A 12913-nucleotide genomic window follows, 5' to 3' on the forward strand; every position below is an offset into this window, starting at 1 on the left:
CTTTTTTATATTCAACTGCAAGTTATGATATATACAATGTACATGTATAACACTGATCCATCTGGATCTATCTGGAGTGGTATATAAACTTCACTTGCCATGCTTGTCGCATACTGAACATTTAACTCCTTTCCTTTAACAATTTAATATACATGATTATGATGATACAAACAATTTAATATACCTGATTATGATGATACACATGATACATGTCAAGATTGTTCACATCTCATGACACTTGAGTTATCAGACAATTAACTTTCACTGTCCCATTATTTATCACACAATTTTGGTTGAAATCAAATTATGTTATGCCCAAATTGCAACATGGCTACAGATGCCTTAAGGTAGTCACTGTAATTTTCCTTTAAATTTTTTATCAGACTATGACAATAACTGTATGTGTATAACTGTAAATGAACTGCTGAATATTTATGCATTATTTTTTTTTATATGACAGTTATTAAGCAGGTCTTGAATGAAGTCTTGATTATGGAGGATCTGTTTGTAAATTCCTGACATGAAAAAGAAAATGACAGAGGGAGAAGTCCAGGTCAATGTTAGAAGGACAATTCAGCAAAGTTCCAACAGATATGTATGCACTTATTCCATTTTATTAAATGTTATGCATTTAACAATGTTTAACAAAATAGTATGCTCTAAAAAAAACAACAACATTCCTTTTGGCTTGCAGCAAATGTGCAAGGAAAGAATATATTACATTTGTTACATTAATGCTACATAGGATACTTAAGTAACTTTGCAACAAAATGCTCTGAATTAACTATTTGCTACTTGTCAATTGAAGGATGTCATGTAATGCATACAAAAAAAATTATAAACATGATAAATCAAATGTTCTACAAAAATGTACTGCCTTCTACAATATTTCATTCTATACTTTAAACATAATTGATATGAATTGGAGGGCTTGCAATCGTGCACTCCTATTGCAGCTGTTTATTTTATTTTCAACACACTTGACATTTATTGTTTCAATGATGTCTTTATTTCCTCATACTAAAAAGTAATTGAGATATTGAGTGCCACTTTAAACACCATGGTGCTATTTTGTGGCATCCTGTTTTTATTAGTGGAGAAAACTAAGACCTTTATAAGGAACTGACAATCCTAGTCAATTAAGTCTCTTAATTTAATATCAATTAATAACAAAGGAATGTAAAATAAAGAGAGAAGAAAAAAGCAATTTTTATATATACAGACAAAAAAATATTTAAGTCTCGCAGTATAAAATCCCTGTGCAATGATGCCAATCTTAAATGATATAAAATATTCATAATATCAACATTACTAAAGATGAGTATGTGACATTTGTTTTTCAGTCAGTAGAAGGAGGCATACTACATGTAATATGTGTATTAAATTGTATGTTAATTAACAAGTATTTGAATATAATTATTTTTTTCCAGAAAATGAAATCTGATTTTGAGGCAAATATATGTATGTAAGATGAATAGAAGACATGATACTCTAGCAGTGCTTCAGAATCACACTATAGAAGTATGAAGAATTTTGATTGTAATCAAGTTAACCTGAAGGTAATTTTAAAGTAAAACAAGAAATCATTTCCTATTCAAGTATACTAAAAAAAAAAAAATTATGTTTAGGTCACAATAGGATAAAGTTCTTTTTTCTGTCTTACTTTCCATTTCTTAAGATTTTTTTTTTATCTTTTAGGGGGGGGGGGTCATTTTTTGGGTATAAAAGTAATGGTAAGAGTCAAAATTTGTTTGATAAAGCATCATTTAAGTTTAGAACATGTTGTATATAATCTGTTAATAATTAGATATAAGAAAAAGAAAAAAATACAATTATTTTATCTGTATATTCTATAAAAAAAAAATGTGGTATGATTGCCATTGAGATAACTCTCCACAAGAGACCAAATGAGTTAATGACTCAGAAATTAACACCTTTGACTTTGTCCCATAGGTCACTGTACAGCCTTCAACAATGAGCAAAGCCCATACAGCATAATCTACTTTATCTTTCTGCCAGGAGAGAGCAAACAAGTGTATACTTTTTTTGGCTACATTGTTCAATAATGTTGTTACAACCCATAAACAAATAATGATTATATCCTTCATACTGCAGGTTATTTATTTACTTGCATACATGAAATCTCGTCAAAGATGATTGAATATTTAGAGTTTCAGTAATTCATAAATTGCCTTCTGCTGTTGTTTTTTCTATGGTCGGGTTGTTGTCTATTTGATATATTCCCCATTTCCATTTTCAATTTTAATATTGACAGCTCATTCAAAATTGAAATCTAAAGTTATGACTGTCCAGTAATTGTGGATTTTACCATGGTGACAGCAACAATAGCTTAAACGCTAAATTGACATAAAAAGTTAACAGCAGTCTGAAACTGATGCTCAGTACCTTGAGGAATATCTAGAATTTCATTTTGATCTTAAAAACTGTATAATATAATCCTGACCTTGTTTTATTTTATGAACCATTTATTCATTCATTGACAAAGATTTAAATGGAAGGCTCAAAGCATTGAGATTTATAAAAAATAGTTAAGAATTCCAGGTGAATGTTTGCCTTTTTTCTCCTTATTGCTCTGTTTCAATCCTGTTCATAAGCACATATTGACAATCTCAGTCATTATCTGATGTATTTTTTTTTAATTTACAGCTTCATAGTAAAACAGATGCTAGGCAACACCTTCACTATTCAAGTCAGACTATAAAAGGAAGCTTTTTTGTTGATAGCTGAACTTGTAAGTAATTACATCTGAAGTGTTTATTGTACATATTAAAAAAGGAAAGAAGAAATAAGAAATCATTTCAGAATCTAAAGGATTATGGATAATCTTATTGTTTGTACACAAAAATTGAAATAATGTCATGTCATTGTTTGAATTTCTATTGTTTTAGAATATTTAAAACCAACCACAACTTTTTTGTGTACACTTTTGAAAATAGAATACAAAATGCACTTATTTGGATTCTGATAAGTTGAATAAAACAGGCTATAATAGAAATGATTAAAATGAGAAGATACAGTATGATTGCCAATGAGACAACTATCCACCAAAGTTCAAATAAAGTGGATGTGAGCAATTATGGGCAACTGTATATCCATAACAATGAAAAAATCCATAATGTATAGCTGTCTATATATATAGTTCAGTCTGTGGTTAAACACTTTTTTATTTAAGAAATAATTCATGGAAGCCATAGATTTGTTGGAAATTTACACATGGCCTTGGTTGTGATATTCAAATGTTATCCTGAGTGTTAGCTGATAAAGCAACTCTCCACAAGAGACCAAATAAAACAGAAAATATGACCTATAGGTCACTGTATAGCCTTCAAAAATGAGCAAAGCCCATACCACAGTCAGCTACATGATAAATCACAAACTTTAAAGAATTTAATTGAGAAAACTGACAGCCTTATTTATGTACCAAACAATAAAAAAAATATATTATGTAACATAGCAACAAACAGGAATCACTGAACTACAGGCTCCTTACTTGGGACAGGCACATACATACAGAATATTAGATGGATACAAATAGAAATAGAAATATAACAAAAACACAAAGTGGACATGGATTTGTAATTGTACATCCAACAACAAAAAGACAGTAAGTAAAGATCTGAGAGTACTTCCATTTACCGAAAGCTGGATCAATTGAGAATTTTAATAGGACTTTTATTAAAATTTGATGGGTGGTAGTTATTTTAGAACACTGCTTGAACATTTAAATGAAATATCCGAATTAAAATGTATGCATGGTGGGGTCAAATAAAAAGTGCCTTCCTCCCCCTTATCTACTTTTATTTTTGGAACAGCCCTCACATTGTTGTTACATTTAAGCAACAGCAACATTCATATTAGAATTAAAATACTAGTAAAGCTTTCATTATGTATGCTAATATAAGATAATACTTATAACAATAAATAGAATCTTTTTTTATCCTTTCAGATGAAGAAGAAATCAAAGAGTGGAGCCTTTAGAAGATAGAACATTCAAATATTATTTGTTACTATTTCAGTAATTATAACTTATCGAATGTGAACTGTTGTACATATTCTTAAATATAAATATAATTGAATTTCAAGTTGGAAAGTGTTTTTTTCTTATTTAACATTTAGTAATATATGTCTTTGATAGGGACAATTTTTCAGTCATAAGCTGATTATTTTTAGATCATGTTAAACATACAAGGGACATAACTCTTAATAGTTATCAAAGATACCAGGATTATAATTTAGTACGCCAGACGCACGTTTCCTCTACACAATCTTGACTCATCAGTGACACTCATATCAAAATATTTTATAAAGCCAAACAAGTACAAAGTTGAAGAGCATTGAGGAAATTAAAGAATGGACATTGTAAACTAGTTTGTTTGTATTGAAATGTTGTTTGGTATACATTTGGTTATGCATAATTTGTTGTACAATTTCGAATTCAACTTCCTTTCAAACATTGAAAATAAGATTTGGTTTAAAATATATTGTAATGATAGTTAAGTTTTGATGTACATGTATGCTTAACATCCAGCTGCAAATATTACATACATATTCAGGATGGTAACAGGTACATTATGATGATTAAACATGCATAATCAGTTATAACCTACAGACAATTTATTGATGTTTACATCACTTTTACCCTACTTTTAAGATAAAGAACCAGAGAATCATCTTCAAATAGAGATGACCAAGAAAAAAATGATATGTCAATAAGTACAACAAAGACAATATTTCATATTTTCCAATGGCTGCTTCTCATAAATGTCCTGTTGTATTATTACGTTTATATCACGTGGTATATATTAAACGTGAATATCACGTTGTATTATCACGTTGATATCATGTGGCATTATACACAACGTGAATATCACGTGTGAACAACGTTTTGTCACGTTTGTGCTCACAACGTGAATATTACGTTTCTGCTCGTTTCACGTTCTACTCACGTGGTGTGGACAACGTGAATATCACGTGATTCTCATGTTAAAATCACGTTGGAAAAAATTGCCTGTGTACACATCTATCATTGATCTGTGTAATGTTGAAAAAAAACTTAATTCAAAATATGTCTAGTAATGACGTCACGATAAAAGAGGGACGAAAGATACCAAAGGGACAGTCAAACTCATAAATCTAAAACAAACTGACAACGCCATGGCTAAAAATGAAAAAGACAAACAGAAAAACAATAGTACACATGACACAACATAGAAAACTAAAGAATAAACAACACGAACCCCACCAAAAACTAGGGGTGATCTCAGGTGCTCCGGAAGGGTAAGCAGATCCTGCTCCACATGCGGCACCCGTCGTGTTGTTTATGTGATTACAAATCCGGTAAATAGTCTAATTCGGTAGGTCAAATTCATGAAAGGGAAGGGGATTGTAGTTACGACGTGAGGAACATATCCGATATCATTTGTGAAATGGTTATTCCATAACGGTCAACCAACTCGTGATGGCGTCCGTAAAATTTACGAAGGGATGATTTCAACTTCACCATTTGGAACTCTTGATTTAATAGCTTCCTTGTGAGCAGTAACCCTCTATCAAGAAAATCATGATAGGAAATGCAAGCACGGGAATATCGTATCAATTGAGAGATATATACCCCGTATGCAGGTGCTGCTGGAATGTTGCTACTTAGAAATGGAAAGTTCACAATTGGAAAGCTGAAATCATCTCTTTTGTCGTAAAGTTTTGTCTTCAACCGACCCTCATTGTCAATTTCTAGATGTAAGTCAAGATATGAAGCTGACTTAACTGTATCTGTAGTATCCTTATGATATCATGTGTATGATATCATGTGGCATTATACACATAACTTATGCCTTTGTTGTCCTTTTCCCACGCTGAACTGAAGTCTGAACTAATCATAATTTAAAAATAAAAACTGTGTATCGAAATACTGCCCCTGAAATATAATGACAATAATCTGATTTCATATTTTGTAAAGGGATTTTTATTAATGGAACTTTATTAAAATGTGATAAAACTTTTCGTATAACCTTTTTGGATAAATTGAAAACTAATTATGCATATAAAGGATCAAAATAATGAAGCATCTAAATACTTTTTTCTTTTGAATTAAAAAAGCATGCTGAATAAAATATTTAGCTAACTAGTCAACGGGAATTAGGATTTATTTTTAAAATCCAAGACAGATGTTTAGGAAATTATATTGATGTCATTGGCAAACTTTACTGTGTTTGCTATTATGGTATGTTGTATTTTAGGAATTATTGTTTTAGTGTTGTAAAACACAATGAAACAGGATTTCAAACGTAAAACTAGAAGCATATTAGATCACTGTTTGTTCAATGAAAGCATGTCCATGAGAATGAGCTGACGTTACATATCCATTTTTGACTCTACGTTTACATATCAATTTTTGACATGTCGTTTGAAAAGATTGGAGCATTGTATGCAATAGAAACGAGGTAGTAAGGCGTAATATGAATCAAGCAAATTCTTAAACTGGTTATATATGAATATGTTATGCTAAAGGTTATTTCTACAAAACAGAAACAACAATCATAAATACTGAAAACGAGGTTGACGTTCGCAAATTTTCAATGCTTAAGTTCACTATAGTATTTTTCTTTAAACTCTTACGTTATGATGGTGTATAAACCTCTGATAATACGAGTTGGTATGCACGCAAAATTGTGCGTATATGTTGTGTTTGGGTTTGTGCTCGTCTATCATGTTGGTGTATATGGATCTTTAACCTTTTCGACTTAAACGTGACTGTTACAGATTTTTTTTAAAAACATACTTATAATACTAATAACCTCCCGTACGTTTTTGTGGTTTTCTCCCTATATCGTATTTGGTTGATAAATACATGTACTATACAATATGCCTATTTGAAAATGTATTATATTTTTAGGAAAACCAAAGTTCTTTATATTCCAAGCATGTCAAGAAGGTCTAGAGCAGTCATATAGCCATGCAGCTGACGATTCTGACGCACGTGGCCAACTGCATAGTGATGATAAACCACTTTCCGAAAAACTACACCAGGATTCCGACATACTACTATCTTTTGCAACGACTCCAGGTAGTATATTAATAAAAATATTTTTTCAGTTCTGTTCTTTCGTTCATCATATTACAGAAATGGTGTCCCCTACTTATTAATGAAATGATCAGTAAGTAATGTATTTCTAAACTTGTATAGTTATAGTTGCTATATGATGTTTGTCATGAAATATTAAGAGTCCGATGTCAAAATATGAAGCAAAAGAAAATAAATAAAATGACAATAATTCATAATTTTGACAACAGACTACTAGCGGTTACTTACTTGCCAGCTCCTGACCTTAATTAAACTGATTGAAAGATTATGTCTTCATCATAGGAATATCAGACAAACATGTATTTGTTTTTGTTAACGCATCGTTGTCAACATAATTAAATTTGATGCAACTGCCCTACAAGTGAGAGGTTAAACTAGCTATAAAACCAGGTTCAATCCACCATTTTCTACACAAGAAAATTCCTGTTACAAGTTAGAAATATGACAGTTGTTATCCATTCGTTTGATGTGTTTGAGCTTTTGATTTTGCCATTTGATTAGAGACTTTCCGTTTTGAATTTTCCTCGGAGTTCAGTATTTTTGTGATTTTAGTTTTTGCATAACATATGATGCATGAAAAACAGACGAAGCTATCATGAAGACGCACTTCTTTTAGATTCCCCCAATTTTTGTTTTTGACTTGCTTTGTATTTCTGAGATGGCATTTGCATATTTGCATAAACTGTTGTTGCTTCCCTTTTTCCCTTTGTCGGAATTTAATACCTTTATTGTCGTAGATAGTTAAAAATATGTTTGATAACACGTGACGATATTTATCGTAGCTGCAACTTTGTCTTTATACTGATACGGAAATGCAGTGTACTGCAATAATGTAGCTAATAAATCCTAATTTAGAAATGAATTTCAAATTTCCATCCAAATATAATGCCACAAAATATACACACAACAGAAAAAACACACCTTCCTTCCTTACAAAAACGTTTAACAATTTCTTGATTTGCTTAACTCTAGAGTGATGTACTATTATTTTGCAATTAATGTGCAGCTTACAGGAAAAATTTCATTGAAGTAGCGGCATTTGAATTGATAGTGAAGTTCGACACACACACACACACACACACACATGCATAAAGTATTTCTTTATGTGGAAAAAGAGATAATTTGTATAAGATAACGACACTGACAAAGTCCTTTTGTTTTGTGAAATCATTTGTCTTTCAACATAATAATTCGCTTATTTGAACAATTAAGACTATACCTTGACCTGTAATGTTTACTTTTATAATTGTGATTTGGATGGAGAGTTGTCTCATGGGCACTCATTCCACATCTTCTTATATATAATTAAATACATTATCATTAGACAACGTAAAGTAAATATCAACCAACATTTACTTATTTATATAGATTGTAATAAAAAGATGTGGTATCATTGTCAATGAGACAACTATTCACAAGAGACAAAATGACACATAAATTAACGACCATAGGTCACCGAACAGCCTTCAACAATGCCTAAAAGCCAACACCGCATAAGCAGCTATTAAAGGTCCAAAAGTAACAAATGGTTGAGTCTAATAACGTAAAAGTACTCCTTTGACTTACACAACTATAAGTCTGTTATTTTTTTATGAATTTTTACACTATCATCATCAATAAATGAGAAAAAGATAGAATTTAAGATCAGAAAATTTTAAACAAGGATAATAGGTCAAGAAAAAAGAGACAGCAGTGAAACGACACAAATTAAAACATAATATTGAGATTTCGTACCTTAACCATTTTGTACCCCCTCTTTCGTACCCTGACCATTTCGTACTTTGACTATTTCGTACCTCAAGGAATGTTAACATGTATACCATTTCATACCTCATGAAAGATTATTGTACCTAATAGAAGGTCTGTATGTATACCTTTTCCTATCTCATGTAAGATTTATATTTATGCCGTTTCGTAACTCATGGAATATTTATATGTGTTTAATTGATGTGCTTTTTCGTATCTCATGGAAGATTCCTATTTGTATGCCATTTTGTACCTCATTGAAGATTTAGATGTATACCATTTCGTACCTCATGGAAGATTTGTATGTATGCCTTTTCGTATCTCATAGAAGGTTAGCATGTTTACCATTTCGTACCTCATGGAAGAGGTTTGTATGTATACTTTTTCCTACCTGTGACTGTAAATAACTATAAAAACAGTTGCAGATAATTATTTCTTTGTTGGTTAATTAACCTCATATTTCGAGAGTTTAACAATTAAGTAAGGGCAAATCCTTTAAACAAACAAAGTGTTATAACTATTAAAATGTTCAATTGATGCTTTATCAAACCAATCATCTGTCTTTATAAAAGATTTACTTTTATTTATGCTATATTAAAAAAAAACCATTAAAAATCATGAACACTTTTCAAAAATATGATACGAAATAGTTAACATGTATTAAGTCCATGAGGTACGAAATGGTAGATGCATTTGGCCCATTGGGAACGAAATGGATATTATCGGGGGTACAAAATGGTAAATGTTGGGTACGAAATGGCAAATTTGAGTACGAAATGGCAGAGGTACGATAATTTGTTTTAGCATATTTCCCAGTTGTATTCATTGTATTTCTTAAGTAGATATATTTTTTTCAGTTTTAAAAAAGAAAATGTTACTGATTTCTATTGCAACTTAATATCTGCAACCAATAAATGTTAAATAAATACCCACAAAGTTATTATATGTGTTCTTGTAGGTTATGTAGCCTACAGGAAAGTTCCACATGCGGAAAATCAATGGATTGGTGCATGGTTCATACATGCATTGCTAGATGTATTTGAGAACAAGTACAAAGACATAGACGTTATGAAGATGCTTGAAGAAGTTAGACGAAATTTGAATGCAAAGGCAGATTATAGACCACAAGATGGCAAATGTCAAATGTCTGAGGACGTATCTACTTTGACCAAGACATTTTTCTTGTAAAGATACATCTAAACAATATAATCAATAGTCTACTACACATTGATTACACAAGCAAACAACGGCCATTTTTGTTCAACATGACCAATAAGAAAATGCATGTAATATTTTGTGAAAATGAATTACTAACACATGTAGATTGAAGTTAAGTACCCTTTATCTATTTATATTCCATTGTTTTTCGGTTTTAAAATAATAATGAAACTTGAATGTGATTGCAGTCATCGAATTGGACCGGAGTTACTGAACTTTTTTTGCAAAAATCTAAGTTACAGTTATTTTAAGGCATTACTGGCGAATGTCAACATTTTTTAAGTTTGACTTTATTTTTCTTATGTCAAAAAATATACACTGTAAATATACAGTTATGTATATATGTATTTGTGGGTGTATGAGTGTGTGTGTGTGTGTGTGTGTTTCTGATGAGAGAGGAAACCACTGATTATAATGACTCAGATCTCCAATTACCAACATGATGTTACATGTGCTAAAAGGACTGATCCAGTCATGATCAAGTGATTTTTCATTATTAAATCATGTGTGTATTTCTCAATTTCTAATTAATTGATGTTAACAAAATTGATGTTAACAAAACGGGGTTATCTGAGTTCTTTATTGAATATTTTGCAGGCAAAGAACAAACGAATCGGATATACTAAAAAAATATGTTTTAAACTTTCGAGGCTTAATATACGTTAACGCACATTATTACAAATTGAAATATTCATGGCAACATTTCTTTTAGGATTTCCTTTGTGGTAATTTCTTAAAATTAGGTATACTTTGAATTCTGAACGTATCCCGTATTGTACACATTTGCTTTTCACAGTACAGTGAACTAATATTGATTTTGTTATCAGTAAATTAAAAGCATATATAATAGTTTTGTTATAAACATATACATATACACATTCATGTATCTACAATCTGTCGATACCTGTATCTTAGCAATCCACAAGGTCATGTTTTTCTCTGACGGTTTATTACGTCTTTACACTAAATCCATTGGATGTTGCATGTTTACGGATTGCTGATTTAGTTTTATATGCAAGATTCTCTTATCCGATTTTAGTGGCTTCAAACTAGCAGTCAGTAAATGCGAATACTCTCAGAAATGTACTTACTGTCTTTTTGTTGTTTGGATGTACAAGTACCCGGCCACGTCCACTTGTATTTGTAATATTTGTATTTTTATTCATCTGACGAGGTAAGCCAATTTTTACAGATTTTTATAGTTCGTTCTTATGGTGTACTGTACACCACTGTCCCAGGTTAGGGCAGGGTTGGGATCCCGCTAACATGTGTAACCCTGCCACATTCATATATATATATATGCCTGTCTTAAGTCAAGAGCCTGTAATTCAGTGGTTTTCGTTTGTTTTTGTGCTACATATTTTTTCGTTTTTTATGGTACATAAATTAGGCCGTTAGTTTTCCCTTTTGAATAGTTTTACATTGTCATTTCGGGGCCTTTTATAGCTGATTAAGCGGTATGAGATTTGTTCATTGGTAAAGGACGTACGGTGACCTATTGTTGTTTACTTATGCCACATTTTGTCTCTTCTGGAGATTTGTGTCATTGGAAATCAAACCACATCTTCTTTATTATAATGTAGCATAATTTTGTTTTCTTCTGTAGTTGTGTTTAGTAATAATTATTTGCCAACAAGATTTTGTCCGAATAATTGTTCCTCAGTTAATTGGTAACTGTTTTATAGACTGTTTTTTATCTTTTTATCGTGAATATTTGATCAACTTATGATTTGTGTTCCATGTTTTTCATTGCAAAATATTGCATGTATATTCTGCTTATTGTAGTTATTACTAAAACCATTGTGGTGGGTTAAATATATGTTTTACATTTTTTACGCATGGGATTTTAGAAATTTTGTATAGTACAGGCTTATTTGTAGTTCAATATTTTCTTCATAGAAGATGTATGGTCTTTCAGTATACAAATTGTTTTCTGTATTGAATGATCCTTGATGAATCAAATTACTTTTTTTTCATAGATTTATATTTTTATAATTTTTTTTAGCAACATACGGTGCATGACCTTCTCCTCATTTTAGGAGCACCTAATATCAGCACCGATTGTGGTGAAATGCGTTGTTTTATATGTTGTGTTTTGTGATCATTTGTTGTTTCTTCGTGTTTTTTTGTTTGTTTTGTCTAAATCGGCGTGGTAATGTTTTCTTTAACGTTTCAGCGGTTTAGTTGAGTACCTCTTTGTATCTTCTTCCGGTTTTTCTCTGGTATATATCCGACACCTGAACAAATACTATGATCATGTTAGAAGGCAAAGGTGAACTCAATAGTTAGTTTATAGTATACGATTGAAACTTTTACCCATGTGATTAGAACAATTATAGCATGCATAACGTACATCTTGTAGAAATACTTGCCGTGTGCATTTAATACAAATAAAGTATGAATTCGTTTGAGTCGTTCAGATTTTTTTGTTCACTTCTTTCTATAGAACATAATTTACCACACAAATGTAGTGTATTCTTAGATCTTTTTATACTGCTTTTTGTTCTTGAGTCTAGTTATACAGATAATATAATAATACGAATATTATCGTTTAATCATTGACATTTGGATAGTACCATTTGTCAACTGTGGTAACTATTCTCTGATGATGTTTGATACTATAACCATATAACTTTATAACTTTGAATGAGCTCATGATATTGTGATACACCTAGGTATCCTTATGAGAATGCTCAAGTCAGACATTAGGGAAAATTCTACCATCTAATTAAACACATGTATACAGTCAGTAATTTAAGAATACAAATTGATAACAAACAAAGTCCATATTTCAACTCTTAAATTGGGATAAGACAATGGCAAGTTTTAAGCCCTGTCCTTTTAAAT

General features: G+C 31.0%; 1 protein-coding gene and 1 long non-coding RNA gene across 2 annotated transcripts; both read left to right on the plus strand.

Annotated features, from left to right (window-relative positions):
* The first annotated feature begins 457 nt into the window (after positions 1 to 457).
* LOC139500978 (uncharacterized) lies at positions 458 to 4111 on the plus strand. Its single transcript, XR_011658415.1, has 4 exons — positions 458 to 595; positions 1431 to 1559; positions 2668 to 2752; positions 3968 to 4111. It is a non-coding gene; the product is annotated as an uncharacterized lncRNA (long non-coding RNA).
* Positions 4112 to 4575: 464 nt separating this feature from the next.
* On the plus strand, positions 4576 to 10036 carry LOC139500100 (caspase-7-like). Its single transcript, XM_071288838.1, has 3 exons — positions 4576 to 4585; positions 6914 to 7084; positions 9807 to 10036. Exons 1-3 carry the CDS (start codon positions 4576 to 4578, stop codon positions 10034 to 10036), a joined length of 411 nt encoding a protein of 136 aa, XP_071144939.1.
* Positions 10037 to 12913: the final 2877 nt, after the last annotated feature.

Source organism: Mytilus edulis, chromosome 13, assembly GCF_963676685.1.
Source record: "Mytilus edulis chromosome 13, xbMytEdul2.2, whole genome shotgun sequence".
Taxonomy (NCBI): domain Eukaryota; kingdom Metazoa; phylum Mollusca; class Bivalvia; order Mytilida; family Mytilidae; genus Mytilus; species Mytilus edulis.